The sequence below is a fragment of the Ammospiza nelsoni genome, chromosome 17, assembly GCF_027579445.1.
Source record: "Ammospiza nelsoni isolate bAmmNel1 chromosome 17, bAmmNel1.pri, whole genome shotgun sequence".
Taxonomy (NCBI): Eukaryota; Metazoa; Chordata; class Aves; order Passeriformes; family Passerellidae; genus Ammospiza; species Ammospiza nelsoni.
In genome coordinates, this window is record NC_080649.1 from 14,981,580 (window position 1) to 14,997,826 (window position 16,247).

General features: G+C 50.3%; 1 protein-coding gene across 1 annotated transcript in view; it reads left to right on the forward strand.

The window, feature by feature from the left end:
• Positions 1–16,247, forward strand: part of LOC132081062 (syntaxin-binding protein 4-like) — a 48,527-nt gene that overhangs the window by 28,006 nt on the left and 4,274 nt on the right. Inside the window, exons 7-18 of the mRNA XM_059484569.1 lie at positions 822–942; positions 3,839–3,980; positions 4,166–4,272; positions 5,005–5,158; positions 6,717–6,789; positions 9,691–9,788; positions 11,298–11,394; positions 13,354–13,481; positions 13,950–14,042; positions 14,526–14,591; positions 14,692–14,880; positions 15,389–15,505. Of these exons, the coding sequence (XP_059340552.1) occupies positions 822–942; positions 3,839–3,980; positions 4,166–4,272; positions 5,005–5,158; positions 6,717–6,789; positions 9,691–9,788; positions 11,298–11,394; positions 13,354–13,481; positions 13,950–14,042; positions 14,526–14,591; positions 14,692–14,880; positions 15,389–15,505 (1,385 nt within the window). The remainder of the gene's footprint in view (positions 1–821; positions 943–3,838; positions 3,981–4,165; positions 4,273–5,004; positions 5,159–6,716; positions 6,790–9,690; positions 9,789–11,297; positions 11,395–13,353; positions 13,482–13,949; positions 14,043–14,525; positions 14,592–14,691; positions 14,881–15,388; positions 15,506–16,247) is intronic.

Genomic DNA, 16,247 nt, shown 5'->3' on the forward strand with positions numbered 1-16,247 from the left:
GTAAAGGCAGCTGCACATTTTTGCTCTGTATTTCAAGGCGTTTCAGCAATAATTCATTTAAAGATCATTATTTTTCATTTGCTAATGAGAAATGTTTAAAGAGATGCAACAAGGTTGCCCTAAGCATGGTGCCAGCACAAAAAGCCATGTGTGCCTGGGGAAGAAAGCTTTCCCTACAGCTTGACATCTCACCAGAGAGCTGCTGGCCCTTCCCCTATGGCAGAGGTGTGTGGGGTTGGCAGTCCCACGTTGGAAGAGTGTAGGAGGATAGAACATAAAGTAAATAAAGATAGTAACGTAAGTAAATAAAGGTAGTATAGAAAGTAATCTTACCCCCCTAAAGAGTTGCAGCTGAGCCAATTATTAAGGATTAGGAGCAGGCCTGATATTAACAGCCACACCTGTGGCCGATCAGAAGAGTGTTATAAAAGAGTAGATTGGTTGGCTGAGGAGGAACTGGAGTCAATTGGCCACCGTGAGGGCAAGGAAGAGTCAGTGCATAGAGGAGATGCCAACAAGAAACATCAAGGACGTACGAAACTCTAGCGATATGGAACCCTTGCAATGTAATGACAATAGAACTCTTGCACTATAATGACTACAGAACTGTGCCAATGTTTCCTCTCCTTCAGCCCTATCCTGGTGTCTTTAGCCACCATGTGGCTTTCCCCAGAAATCCAGGAGTATCCCAATGTCTTTAACCACCATGTGGCTTTCCCCAGAAATCCAGGGGTGCAGCACCATCTCTCAGCAGCAGAGCAGGGGGAGGGTGATGCTGGGGTGTCTGAGTGCCCTGCTCTGACTGTGCCTTTGTTGTTCAGGTCGGTACCTGGAGAGCACCTCGTCGGGCTCGTCGTCGCGCTCGCAGAGCCCGCTGCTGCTGAGCCCAGCCACCTCGCACGGCCCCTTCCTGGGCAGCCTGGCGCACGCTCCTCACGCACAGTACGTACACATCCTCCCAACCTGGGCAGCAGGGCACCACCAAATGTCAGAGGATACACCCACTAAAGAAATCCAGGGCTTGTTGAACAGTTTTGTTCATCCTTATGACCTCTCTACTCTTCTATCGCCGGAACGGTTCAGGGGCCACAGCATCTTCTGGATGTGGTGGTGGCATCTTGGCTGTTCCTGGGAGGTTTGTTCCAATGGGGGTGAAAAGGTTCCCAGTTGAGACAATCCATATGTCTACACCATGCAGCAGCTCCTCTTCTCTGGGGGTACCAGTCATCCGTTTTTCTGAGTCTGGATTGAAGGCACTTGAGACAGTAATTCAAGTGTTTATTATTTCTTATTAGTAAAATAGTCTCACTGCTGTGAGTTCGGCAGCTTTTCATTAGAAGGCACAAAATGGCCAACAATCTCTTGTTACAAGGTCTTTTTAAGACTAAACTATCCAATTTAGAACTGACACCTAGATTATTTTCTCTTTTAACCCAAAAGAGCTGCAATGGGGACTTTTCTGCCCAATTACAAAATGCCACCCAAACCCAGGAAGAAGAAGCATGAAGAAGAAACCCAGGATGACACCCTGTGCCTCCATCTTGCTTCCATCCACAAGATATTAAAAATCCCAAAACCTAAATTTCTCACCAAGTGACACACCTACACTACACTCTATAATCTATTTCACACTTTTGTGGATTCTAGTTTATCTTGAAGTCTGGGAAACTTTCTCCATGAATGAGGGTCAAAGTCAGTGCTGCCCTGGGGGTCAGGGCACCCCAGAGCAGACAGAGAAATATTCCTGGTTTTCTGGGTTTCCACACTCTTCCTCCCATGTGAAACCCAGGGAGAGGCCATGGTTTGCAGCCAGGTGAGAGGGCCCTGCACATCACCTTGTAAACCACGAGCAGAGTGTTCCTGCAAGGCTGGTGCTGCTTTCAGGACCTGTTTTTGGAGCTTGTGTCCTATTGCCATGCTCCTGGCACTTTGACCCCATGCTCCAAGAGCACCAGCACCTCTGCATGCAAACATTCCTGATTCCCTTTGCTTTGGGGTCATCATCCTGCAGCCACCTCATCCTTTGGTGGCCAGAGCATCTCCCAGAGTGTGTTTCCATGGGGCCATGTGCCCTGGCACACTCTGCAGGGTCAGAGGCTGGGACAGGCTGAGCTGGTTTTCTGCACTCCTGTCTCCAGGGCCCTTCTCCAGAGGGACAGCTTGGAGGCTGTTCACAGTCATGGAATGGGGACCATTTGTCCCCAGGGCTCCCAGCTCCCATCCTTTGCCAGCACAAACAAGCCAAGGCACTGGTAAAGAGAATCAGCCCTCACTGCAGAACCAGTAAATCCTCTTGCTAAATACCAGCTTATTAGGGATTTGCAGAGGACAAATATTTGGCACCAGAGGTTTGAGCTGCTTGCGTGGAGTGAGAGACCCAAACAGAGGAGACACCAGATCATCTACTTGGCAGCTGCTTTGTTCAAGCCATCCTCACTGTGCTGTTAATTCCCTCCAGGGTGAGGTATAGAATCCAGAATGGGTTGGGTGGGATGGAACCTTAGAGATCATCTCATTCCAACCCCCACACTGGGCAGGAAAATGAGCATTGAGGGGCCTGTCTTGGTGACCTCCTTGCCATGCTGTGCCATGTTCTGCTTGTCTCCATGCAGCTGCCAGGCCCCACAGGTCCCCCCCCCTGGAATCACAGACCAATGCTTTCACCTGAGCATTGGTGGTCAGCTGTGAGATGTAATTTGGGCCGTGGGTCTTTTCATGCATGTGGCTGCCACCCCTTCTGCTCACCACAGGTTGTCCCCAGGCTGTGACTTCTCGTTGTGGCATCACTTGAGGTCCTGTCCCTCCACTGAGCAATGGGAGCTAGATGCAATGTAATCTCACCACAGTCAGTGTCTGAGATTCTGGGTTGAACAGAACATTTTAATGCTGTATTTCATTACTTCATTTCCCTAAGATTGTTCACCTTACAGCAATGTTTTTTTCATAAGACTATGGCCCATCCACTCCTTCCCCTGGGGTGTGTGACCACAGGGCTGGCATTGCTTGGGAACCTGTGCTGGTGTCACTGTGGGGCGTGGGATGCTCAGCTGCTGTTGTGTCTGAAGTTGTAACACAAGGAGCCAGTGCAGGCTCTTTGGGCAGGGGCTGCTGTGGAAGTAAACTGAAAAGCAAAAAGCCAGCTGCACCCACCAGCTGCACCCATCCCATTTGGAGGAAAAGGCTTGTTGATCCTTCTGCACCACCAAATCCTTCCCCAACCCCCTTGTTGCAATGCTGCCCATGGGAGCTCATGAAATCTCTGCTCCTGTTTGCTGCTCCTTTCCATCCTCAACTGGACAAGCCACCTGCCACAGCAGCAGCTCACAGTGTGGTGGGTGTTGCTGTAAAGGATGCCCATTTCTTAGGGCATCTTGCATGATTTTGGGTCCAAATCCTGGTTAAGACACACCCAGCTGTGTATTCTGAGCTTCACTTTGATGTTTCCTTAGAACTGCTTGATAGCTGATCCATCTGTAAATTGCTGTCTGGTGATTTAGTTGGGTTCAAGCAACAACATGTTGATCATTTGTGTGGTTTTGGCTATAAAACCAGGAATGCCAAGTATATTCTGGTTAAATCTTTAGTTTCTTCTCTAAACAAGTATTCCCCTATTGGAGATTAGGGGAAGCAGTCACTTTAATAACACTGAACAATGTCTGCCCGAGAACAGGAGGCCTCACTTCCCCTTTCCAACGGTGGGTGGAAGAAAGGATGCAAATAAAAGGCTGGGAGAAGGCAGAAGGATCACACATGGAAATAAATCCAGGCAGTTTGTTCAGTGATATGAGAAGATAACCCAGATCACCTTGAGTCACCTGCTGACTTCTCTCCCTTGCAGCTACTCCATTGACTCAGGAATCCAGAGCATCTCTGTAGCAAACTCCTCTGGCTTGGGGCTGACAATCAGTGGTGGATCCAACAGGCCTGATGGGCCCATGATTTATGTCCAAGAGCTTTTGCCAGATGGGGACTGTTACAAAGTAAGTGTGGAGACCCTCAGGATCTCTGCCATGGGCACCTTTCCTACAGGCTGTGGCTGTTCTGAAGCAGTTTTTCTAGGAGTAGATGGATAATTGCATGGACTAATGAGGATCTGTGTTGCAGGAGAAGGCTTTGGGCAGAGATGTCCCTTCTCAATGCTGTGTCTTTCTCCCTGTTTGTTTAGGACGGTCGGCTCCGACCTGGAGACCAACTCATTGCCATCAACAGAGATTCTCTGGTGGGCAGCACACATGAGGAGGCCAGAAAAATAATTGAAAAAGCCAAATTCAGGTAGGTATAGAAAGTATTTCCTGTCATCATCAGGTGCTGCTGAGTCTTAGGCAGAACACTTCATACCAAGGTTTGGCTTCAAGGGCACTATTAGCCTTAAGGTGGTCACATCAGGAAATCTTGAAGGCATGGATCATCCTGAAGTGTAATCCAGACCTTCTTGATGTTCTGGGCCTCATGAGTATCTCCTATCACTGCTTTGAAACAGAACTGAAGTTAAAGAAGGGGAAAAAAGGAGACTCAGGAGAGATCTTATGGATATATACAAGAGGGTGGAGCCAGGTGGGGATTGGGCTTTTTTCCCAATTAACAAATGACAGGACAAGAGGAAACAGCCTCGAGTAGTGACAGGGGATGTTTAGATTGGATATTAGGAAAAACTTCTTTCATGGAAAGAGTTGTAAAGTCCTTGGCACAGGCTGCCCAGGGCAGTGGTGGAATCAGCTAGAGGTGTTCAAAAGCCATGGAGATGTGGCACTTTGGGACATGGGTCAGTGGTAGCCTTAGCAGTACCCAGGAAATGGTGGAACTCGATGATCTGAGGGGTCTTTCCCAACTTTAACCATTCCATGATTCAATGGATTGCAGCTGGTGGAGATCTAGCTGCACTGGTGCAGGCTATTCAGGCTTAGGTCAGGTTATCCTGGAGACAGAACCACAAGCACGGGAGCTCTGCAAATTTGTGCCTTTTGTTTGGCTAATAAGATGTTGTGTGTTTGTTGTTTGTTGAAGACACGAGGGAAGCACAGAAGTGGCCTTTATCCCTGGGAGGGGACGGTTACACCCTGGCCTGTCAGTGCACAGCAACAGCCCATCCCCACCTCCAAAGGCTCTGGGGAATGGCCTGAGCTCCTGCAGGCTGAAGGTCCACGTGAGGTCCCCAGAGGTAGGTGGAAATTCATCTCTAAAGAGGTGTGATAGCAATCCCGGAGACAGATACCAATCCTTCATCAGAGAACTCTTCTTCAGGGAGTCCCAGGTAATACTTCTAAAAATCCAGTGGGAAGTCTGTGCTGTTGATGTATTTACCTGCAGGCAGATGTTTTAAATCTGAAGTAATTTCTTCTCTCTTGGGTTTGAGACAGAGATGGATCTGTGGAGGTAATGACAGGAGTTTCATCTTCAGGGCCTGCATTCAGACCTGTTTCAAGAGTCTCGGGTTTAAAAAAAACAAAGCCTTTCTGTGGATAGAACCTGCATCTCATTCAGCAGCAGTCATAGGGCTGGAAGGGATCTCTGGAGCCAGTTTGATCTAGGCTCCTAGCCAAAGGCAGGCACAACTCTTTATTCTCCAAGCCCTGTGATGAGGATGAATCCCCAGCATTCCTGCACAGCCCATTCCTGCTCCTGACTGCTCTAATGATAAGCCAGGCTCGCTCCTGCTGCAAAGCCAAGCTCCACTTTGTGTTTGCAGAGCAGTGCTCGAGCTGTGAATGGCCGGACAGGGTTTAACCACACAACCCTCAGGGTCTGCAGCTCCACTCTGTGCATTTGTCACTCCCCTCCTGGACTGGTGCCATGCTGGGTGTCCTTTCTGCCCTCTTCCACACAAATTTCCTTCAAAAGAGGCTGGCTGGATGTTCCTTTCATACAAGACCATTCACAAAACACCTTGCTTTCCAGATCTGTGGGGACACAGACTTACATGAATGTCACCTATGTGTTGCCTTTGGGTGCCCCAGGCTGGAGATGTGCCCTGGAAAGGCACCAGAGCCCCTGGAGCTGTGGCTGGGTACTGTGGTTGGAGCCCTCACCCCCAGCTTGTGATGCTGTGTATGAAATCCCACCATTGGCTGGACAGATTGGGCTCCTTTCCTCACTTTGCCGCTGAAAGATGGAACTTCTAATGAGGTCTGGACTCGCACACCAGGGAAAGAGTGCCCAGTCAGATGTGCTGCCTGTCTGTATGTCCTCACACCAGTCCTGTGTCCTCTTGGCACCCAAGTCCCCAGCTGTGTCACAGTTCTCTTGGTGGTGTTCACCCTTTGATTATTTTTCCCTCTTCCTTGTGCTCTCAGCCATGACATAGCACACAAGAAAGGGTGTGAACTGATCTCAGCTTCCTGCCCTGCTCGCTGGGATAATGATGGGTTTGGGGTAAATATCACACCTGGCTGTGGCCAGACTTGGGACCTCCCTGCTGGATTGGATGCAGAGCTTCAGGGAGATCCTCTGTGGAGAGACCAGGCAAGGCCAAAACCAGCCCCAGCACGCAGGCACAGTTACAGAAAGGACAGAACTGTTTGTGTGTGACCAGGTTTTGGGGTGGCTCAGCCTGTGCCAGGTGCTCCCAGAGAAACCCCTGGAATCTCTTTAGGTTCACCTGCACAAGGGATGTATGTGGTGCCCTCATGGCTCTGCCTTGAACTCTATCTCCTGCTCATTATTTAGACCAACAGATTCTCCTTAGCAACTGTCTGTGCCATTTTGTCTTGTTTTTCTAGAATAGACGTGAAAATCCTTTTCCTGTGCCTTCTTTGTCTCCGGACATTTGCCCACCAGAGCTCACAGTCTCAGGTGAGTCCTGCTCAACCATTCCCTTCGTGTGGGTGACAAACAGCTGTGGCTCCTCAGAGCTGAGGAAATTACAGAATCACAGAATGGATTGCCTTGGAAGGGACTTTAAAGCCTGGCTCATCTCATCCCCTGCCATGGCAGGGACAAATTTCACTATTCCAAACTGCTCCAAACCCTGCCCAGCCTGGCCTTGGGCACTGCCAGGGATCCAGGGGCAGCCACAGCTGCTCTGGGCACCCTGTGCCAGGGCCTGCCCACCCTCACAGGGAACAATTCCTTCCTGATATCCCATCCAGCCCTGCCCTCTGGCAGTGCAAAGCCATTCCTCTTGTCCTATCACCACATTTTTATCAGTGTTTATACTGCTGGAGTGGAATTTAATGGGGTGATAGTGACACTCAGCCTGCTCAGAGAGAGGGCAGGCAGCAGCTTGGTTTACTCAGTCAGTAGTGATTATATCCATGTTTCCCCATAGTAGCAAAACTCTTTAGTAAGGCGCTCAAGAACTGAGGTATTCAAGAAGACAAATTCCTGCACTCTCAGCCTGTGGTTCACTTGCAGCAGTGGCTTTGCCCACCTAAACATGCAGCAGGTTCTCCACAGGCCACATTCCCTTCTGGGGGTAATGGGGGGTCTTGGGCACACAGCATAAAGGCAGTCAGGTAGAGAGTCAGGATGTACACAGCAACCCTGGGCTCTGAACAGGTTTTCAGGATGCCCTCAATTGGCCAAACTGGGAAATGGCTTAGAGATGTTAAATAAATCAGATTTATCTCTACATCCAAGCTTCAGTTTTTGCTTATTTTCCATTCTGTGTTTCATCTTTATGCTCTGGGTCTCCTGAGCTCTTACCTTTTGTGGAGAGAACCACTCTGTTCATCCAACAGTGTGGCAGCAGTGAGGGGTGAACCTGAATCACCCTGCAGCTTCCCAAATCCCTTAATGCTATTGAGGAAACCTCAGTAATCCCCAGAGCCCAGGGAGTCAACCTCCACAAGGTACCCCACACCTCTGTGAGAGGAAGGTTACTCCTGCCCTGAAGGAAAGGTGGATTTACCCAACAAATCCTGAACAAGTGCTGCCCACCATTCTTGCAGCCTCAAATCCAACAGCCCTTCCTTCCCTGTGCTTACAAATCCTTGTGCCTTGCTGCAGTTCTCTGGAAGGCTGAGAGCAAGCCCTGGAGCTAAACTGTGTTTAGTCCATCCCTGGGAGCAGCAGGAGATGGGGCAGCTGCTCCCAGGGATGCCTGGCTCACCTTGGGCAAGCTCAGCTCTGCCTTCCTTGCTGCCCTGGAGAGTCCCTGGGATGGGGATGAGCTCTGTCCTCCCTTCCTGAGCGCCCTGCAGGTGCCAGGGACACTCTCAGGTGGCCACCACAGACAACCAGTCCTGGTGATGGGGACAGAGCAGCCCAGTACCAGCAGTGACCCACCCATGGCCTGACTTAGCTGGGGATTTGCTCACTCCAGGATTTGAGTGTGGGATGCCAAGGAGGCTTTGTGCCAGTGTTGTCATCCATGGAGACAAAGTGACTCTGAAAGAACCACAGGCTGGGAGCCTGGGCCAGGCAGTGCCTCTCTCTGGGTCCCTGATGGATGCCCTGGATATGGCTGTGTCCAGAGCTGACAGCACATGGAGCTAATCCTGATTAGCCATGGCTCCAAGGGTAATGGCTCTGCCCTTGAACTTGGAGAGGGAAGTGCTGGTGGCTGATCCAGCAAACCCATTTGCTGCCTCTTGCTGCTTCCCAGCTGCTGGCCTTAGCAGAGCAGATGGAGGCCTGGATTAGGAGGATTATGCAGCTCCTCTGCTACTCACTGCCTTCTCCTGGCACCTGGGCCCTGCCCCGATGGCCAGGAGGGCGAGGTGAGGGAGAACTGCTGCAGGGATTCCAGAGGAGCAGTGGGACTTGGCCAAACAGAGCTCACTGTGATGTTATCTAGACCCAAGCAGCAACAGGAATTGCTCCCTGGGCAAATCTCATGACTGGCACTAGAAGGAAGCTTGTCACCTGGGCTGAAGGTCTGAGGGTGGGCAGGGGCAGGCACAGACACCCTGCACCCTCCTGGGGTCTGGGTGGGTTCTCCAGGAGCAGTAACACCTCCTGCAGCCCTCCTCCCAGGGGCTACCATGGTTCCTTACAGGCAAGGGTTAATCATAATGGAAAAGGTAGGGTTCCCTCTAGGGATGGACTTTTGTGCTCTGAACCATTTCAGCAGTGCTGGCAATGCTGAGCCAGCTGTTGGCAGCTGGATCCTCCAGCTCATGGCAGCTTTTCACCAGTTCAGCAGCTGCTGCCTCTGGGTCTCTCTGCCTCTGTGCCTGCCTCACAGCACATGTGGCTCCTGCCCAAAAACCCTGCCTGCCCAGCTGAGGGGAAAAGGGTTCAAGGCTTTTTGCAGTCTTGGGGAGGGAAAAAACCTCAGAGTGGTGCTTTTCCACCACATCATTTTTAATCTATTCATTTTTAATGAACTTTTAATCTGTTCATTCCTATGGGTGTCAGGAATTCTTTCTGTTTTGTTTAATCAGAGTAGACAAGAACCAGGCAGATTTTAATTCATTTTTCTCACAGTTCGCCATAACTCCAAAACTCCACCAAACTTTGTGATTGGAAATTTCCAAAGTGCTGGAAGTTTTTTGCAGTTCTTTGTCCCTGGATGAAACATCTCATTTTAAACCATGCAGAAGCCTAGTTTCAGAAGGATTTTCCCCAGTATCCAATCTTTCCAAGAGAGGCCTAGTTCAACCTTCCAGAGCTGGTTTAAGTAAATCCTGGACTTGGATTTTTGCCCTGCTGCACACACTTTACATTTCATGCAACAAGAGATCTGAATTTTGCTTTGCAGACACCTCTACCCAAATGCTTCCCCATTAATCTTTGGTTTTGATTTTTCAGCACCTGCTTCAGCTTCTAACTACAAAGCAGCTTCAGGCACCAAACCCAAAGTAGCCCTGGATCCCCATATCCGGCTCAAGGATGGAAAACTGGAACTGGTGAGTGGCAGGGTCCCTGTCCCCAGGGCAAGGTCCCCTCCTTGTGCACTGTGCAGGAAATAGTCCAGCTTCAGCTGAGCTTGCTGCAGGTTAAGAGGGTGAAACATCCTGACTGTGTCTAAAGGGGCATTTAAACATGCCTTGGCTCATCTTGGCTATTTCTTGGTGCTCCATGAAGCTCCAGAATTCATTTCCTGGCAGCTGCACCTCCTTTAGACATCATGCCACCGGCTAAGGTTGTGCCCTCCAAACTTTTGGTGCCGCTGTCACTGCTAGGGTGACCTCAGGCAGCCTGGTGTGCGGGAGGGGAGGCTGGGACAGGAGTTATCCCATCGAGATTCTCCCATCACTTTGTGGAGAACACATTCCATGGGCATGGAGCAGAGCTGCCCATCTGCTCACCGAGACGCCGGGGAGGGACAGGGTGGTTCTCCCGTCTGGCACCTTGGGTTATTCCGGCGTTTGAGCGGGGACATGGGGACAGGGCCACCACGGAGGCCCCGATGTGACGAACATCTGCTGCCCCCCGACGGCAGCGCCGCGGAGCCGCTCTCGGAGCCCGGGATTCTCCCGAAGCGGATCCAGGGTGGCATCGGCACAGCGACCTCTGCTCCTCAGCTGGCAGGAGCGCATCGCTTGGTTTCGCTTCTCAAAGCTCTGTTAGCCTTGGGGGGTGACACCGACTGGCGCAGCCCGAGGTGGCTTTGGGGTGGCCAATATCCCAAAGTGAGGGAGCCTGCAGCAGTGCCTTGCTCAGGGGGGTGAGCAGAGGAGCAGGAGGTGGGAATGGGACAGCAGAGGGATCCCAGGACTCGGTGCTGGTGCTGGGAAGGTGAGCGAGGATCCCTCCGAGCCCCTTCCCAGGGAATCTCCTGTGAGCAGGAGCTGCGAGTGCAGCCTGGCACTCGAGCGTTTCACTCAGGCTCTTTCCCAGAGTCTGCTCGACTTTGTCTTTTAAAAGCTTTCAGCTGCTGCTGCCAGCAGGGAAGTGGGGCTTGCACAGGCTGATCTGCTTCTGTGTGCTGCCCTGAGGTTGGGCTGATAAACATCAGGAGAAGTTAGGGCATCAGGAGTAATGAGAGAGCAAAACATGCAGTGGAGGAGCAAAATGTTTGAATGTCTCCTCTCTCCATGAGAAACACTCTGTTAATAGCTTTTATCTTCCTGGTCCCAAACACAATTTCTGAGCAGTAAGAGAAAGGAGAGCCTGAGTTCTTGCCAGCTGAGTCTTGCTGAAACTCCTCTGGCTTTTGATAAAAGTCCTGAAAACTCATTGGAGCAGCAAATCTGATTGCAGATAAAATGTTCTTGGAGGGATGTGAACCTGTGTTCAGGAACAGACATTTCTGTACACATGCAACAAAGGAGAGACTGCAAATCCAATCCAAGCCTGTTCCTTTGGGAGATGCTGCCTGGAGAAACCCAGCACCAAGTGTCTTCCCAGTGCTTACCCCAAAGAATTGCTTTTCCAGTATTTTTCTTTTTAAAGGCTCCTTGTTTCTGCTCAAGGTTCTGCAGTACCTTGGTCTGGATGTGACTGAGGAGAAGAAGAGGCAGCTCAGGCAAAGCCTGACCACGGACTCGCAGGGGACTGTGGCCTATGGAGGTGAGCAGGGGCTCTGCCCAGGGAGATCTGACATTTCTGTGCAGCTTCACTGGCAGCTAAAAAGGGAAAAAGGGACAGAAGTGGCTGGTGAGACACCTGCCTGGGTAGGGATGGAGCCTATAAAGAGGGGAAGTCACAAACACAAAAGGAGGCATTCTGTAGAATCATGGAATGCTGGAAGGGGTTGGGTTGGATGGGATCTCAAAATTCATCTAATTCCATCAGACACCTTCCACTATCCCAGGTTGCTCCAAGCCCTGTCCAAGAGAACCCTTCCAGGGAGGGATCAGCCACAGCTTCACTGTGAAACCTGTGCCAGGGCCTCACTGCCCTCACAGGGAAGAATTTATTCCTAACATCTAATCTAAACCTACTCTCTGTCAGTTTAAAGCCATTCCCATTGTCCTATCATAGGTAAAGTCAGACTAAAAGAAAGCTGGTGCAAGGGTTTACTTTCCTTAAAATCCCAGTTTTCCCAGCAGGAAAATGAAACACACAAAATGAAAGCCAGTTCTGCTTTCTGTGGCCTTCCAGAGCATGGCTGGCCCACAGGGTCTGCTCCCCAAAAGGCTTTCAGCAAAAATCCCAAACCATCAGCAATGTCCCCAGCAGAGAGAACAGTCACAAGGCATCTGGATCAATGTTTTGTGCAGAGGGAGGGATGGCACACAGAACCACAGCCCTCTCCTTTGAGTGACTGGAGCTGTAGTTTGTGGAAACAGAAATGAGGATGATTGGGGGTATTTAGCAATGTGCTGCTTTTGCACAGAGACTCTGGCTCCTGCTGCAGCCCAGGCACCATCCAGGACAGGCTTCAAGGTGGCACCCTGTGAACCTCATGAAGTTCAACAAGGCCAAGTGCATGTTCTGCACCTGGGTTAGGGCAGCTGCAAGCACAAACCCAGGCTGGGCAGAGAAGGGAAGGAAAGCAGCCCTGGGGGAGGATTTGGGATGTTGGGGGGTGACAGCTGGACCTGCCCTGGCTGTGAGCACCCAGAAACCCCCCTGGGCTGGGCTGAGCCCTGCTATGGGCAGCAGGAGGGGGGATTCTGCCCCTCAGGTGAGACCCCACCCGCAGAGCTGCGTCCAGCTTGGGGGACACCTCAGAGCCTCTTGCAGGACCTGAAGGGGCTCCAGGAGAGCTGGAGAGGGACTGGGGACAAGGGATGGAGGGACAGGACACAGGGAGTGGCTCCCACTGCCAGAGGGCAGGGATGGATGGGATATTGGGAATTGGGAATTGTTCCCTGTGAGGGTGGGCAGGCCCTGGCACAGGGTGCCCAGAGCAGCTGTGGCTGCCCCTGGATCCCTGGCAGTGCCCAAGGCCAGGCTGGGCAGGGCTGGGAGCAGCCTGGGACAGTGGGAGGTGTCCCTGCCATGGCAGGGGGTGGAATAAGATCATCTTTATGGCCCCTTTGTGCCCAAACTATTCCATGTTTCTGTGATTCTGGGACCCTGGTGCCACCTCCCTGATGGTCCCCACCTGTCCCACACAGGCCATTCTGCTGTGCCTTCCTTCATGTCTGAAAGAAAATTAATGTGGATTTTCAAACTTGTAAATTTAACACCTTTTCTAAGTACTGAACTCACTGAGTTGAGTTTTTGTTTAAATCAGCAACGTGAGAAAGGGCAGCAGGTGCCTTTTTTCAGGGAAATGTGGGTTTAGCCTAAAATTTTAAAACTTTCAGAACCACAGTCGTCAAAACTCCCCTGTGAAAATATCTGGGGTTTTCTGGGTGTTAAAAATGTCACTTTTTTTCAGTTGGATTAGAAACAGGAGTATGATAAAGTCTGTCAACAACTCATTTAAGCTTGATGGGGTTGCTGACAAACCCAGGATTATTAGAGAAACCTGTCTGGCATCTCTAAACCCTGGATGGCCCCAAAACCAGTGGCATTTTCCCCTAACCCACAGCAATTTTCTCTTTTAGCCTGGTAAAAACTGCTTGTTTCTCACAGATGTTCTCCAAGCACTCAGGGATCTGATGCAGGAGGAGCTGGACGAGGCTGGTTTGGATTCCAGCTCTGTGCTCTTCACTCAGCACGAAGTGGCCAATTTGCTGGATACATCAGCTTTTCACTCCCTGGTCAGTCACCCCAAAGCTCTGCTACATTGAATCCATGGAATTCTGAGATGGGAAAAGCTAAATTACAATTTTCTGGTTGTTCTAGAGTTAGAAAGACAAAGCAGAACTATTAATTAATCATTTTTTAATAGAAAATTCCATAAAAGACCTCTAACTTCTCATTTGTAATAAGGAAATAAGAGTATCTATGGGACAATATGAGGAAGCAGCCTGGCAGTTATGCAGAAGGAGAAATAGCCATAATTAATCAATTCTAAGTAATTTCATCTGGTTCACAAAGTGAAAATTCACTCTAGCTCAGCCACATCAGCAATGATGGGAATCAGAGAGTGAAATTCTGTGGGGCAAAATGAACCATGCTGGTGCTGAATTATTTAATGTGCCTTTTGATCTATTGCATAAAAACGCTGACTCCCTTTTTAGGTGATTCTGATTCAATGTGTGATGAGTCTGTCCCTCTCCTTGCAGACCTTTGACTCTCTCAACTGCAATGGCAGCGAGGACCTGGAGCAGCTGCAGCTGGAGATGAGGGATCTGCGGCACGAAGTCCGCAGGCTGAAGGTTCAGAGCAGATTTCTTGGCTGGGATTTCTTGCTGTAGCTCTCTGTGGGGGTAATGGGGTGGCCTGTCCCTTTGGAGAAGTCACCAGTTTGCATTCTGTGCATTCCTCAGTCACACAGGAGCCTCTCACCCTCCACTCTCCTTAATTGCCTCTTTCTCGCTCTCAGCCTCAAAGGAAAACTTATTTGTACTCAAAGCATGCAGGCCCTTCTCAGCAGGGAGTTAACATATTTAAAAAGCAGCTCTCATTAAGAATTCCAGTGTGTGATTAACAGAAGCAGCACCTGTCCTCTCACCCTCACCTGGCTGTGAGCACCTCAGCTGTGTCCAGGTGGAATTCTGCAGGTCACAGCTCTAAAAGCTCTCCCTGTGTGGGGACAAAGTGCACAGAACTTCTGTAAAATAACATTCTGGTGGGTAGGGGCATTCTAGAAAGTGTCCTGTCATCTGTTGCTCCTAATTTGGTGAAAATATTTCCCACAGTCTCTCCTGAGAGAAGTGGAGAGCAGCAAGAAGTCGATGGAGGATGAACTTCAGCGGCTGAACCAAGTTAGTGGAGGGATTTCTGGGCTGCTGGGGTGGGTTTGGGGGTGGGTTTGGCAGCTGAGGGGGACGTGGGGTGCTCATCAGAAGTTCCTGGTGCTTGCAGAAGGCGCTGGGGTTCCTGTCAGAGAACAGGAGCCTGCACAGCAAACTGCAGATGGCCGAGGTGGTGCAGAGACAGGCCCACAGTGCCGAGCAGGACTACGAGGAAGTGATCCACCTGCTGGAGGCTGAAATTGCAGAACTGAAGATGCAGCTGGCAGGGAAAAAAGCAAAGCACGTCTCTGAAATAGAGGTAATGCAACCCCCTGGAAAAACCCACAGCCCTTCAGACTCTTCTTCTGTGGGTTCATAGTGTCATGGAATGATTTGGGCCAGAAGAGATCATAAAGCTCATCTCAGTCCAACCCTCTGCCATGGGCAGGGACTCCTTCCACTACCCCAGGTTGTTCCAAGCCCCGTCCAACCTGGCCTTGGACACTTCCAGGGATGGGGCAGCCACAACTAACTAAGGTCACCCTCCTTATATTTACACAGGCCACAACTAACTAAGGTTACCCTCCTTCTATTTACACAGGCCACAACTAACTAAGGTTACCCTCCTTCTATTTACACAGGAGAAAATGAAATAGCACATAGATCATTTTCTGTGTGGGACCACAAGGCCAACACAGTCTCTGGATCTGTGTTATAATTTGCACAACTTCCACTGTCCCTTCCCAAATGCCCCAAACTGTTGTTTCCAAAAGCCAAGGCTGGAGCATCACCAGCCCCTTTCTCCTCCTGATGTGTCCCTGTGTCAGGAGGACATCCTGGAGCTGAGGAGGCAGCTGTCCCTGGCCGATGGCCAGCTACGAAAATCCGAAGTGTCGCGGAAGCGCCTGGAGATCTGCAATAGGAAACTGCTCCTGTTTGTGCAGGTGAGGTGTGCACCTGCCCACTGCTGCAGCATCACCACAGCCTCTTTCCTTCAGGGTGCTTTTGCAAGTCCAATCAACTTCCTGCTCCATAAGCAAGAGGGTGTTTTTTCCCTCTCTTACCCAAAAAAGTCACTGTGTGTTGGTTAGGAGGAAGCAGGGGATGAGCTCAGATCTCCTCATCCCCTGGGAGCAATGCAAACTCTGTGGTGCAGGTTTTGCTGGTGGCTCTGCTCTTCCTGGCTCCCTGTGCTGAGGCTGATGTCAAAATCACCCATGCTCACCTTCCCTTACTATAGCTCTATAAATAGGAACCTGGAGAGTGGCTTTGCTCTTCCAGTGCTTTTCCCCTTGGATTTCCTGCAAAATCTCAGAGTTTAATGCTTCATTTGATGGGTTTTCCACTTCATTCCCTATGTTGGGAACACCAGTCTGTGTCATTAATAAACTGGCCAGCATGGGAAGCATTAGTAGTCAGTGTATCTGCCACGGCTACTGGTGGCCTGTCCCAAGAACTCCTGAAATCAAGCAGAAACAGTGGAGCAAAAGGAAATGTAGATGCTGTGTCAATGTAGATGCTGTGTCCTCTGCTCCAAAAAAGGAAGAATTAAATGCTCCAGAGCTTCAGCACTATCTGCTAGAGCCTGTGCAGTTTGGGGTCAGACTTTGGAAATATATCTCATTGACCCCAGGGTCAAACATCACAGGATTTTGAGCACTGGAGCAAAATGTCTTCATTTTTCCT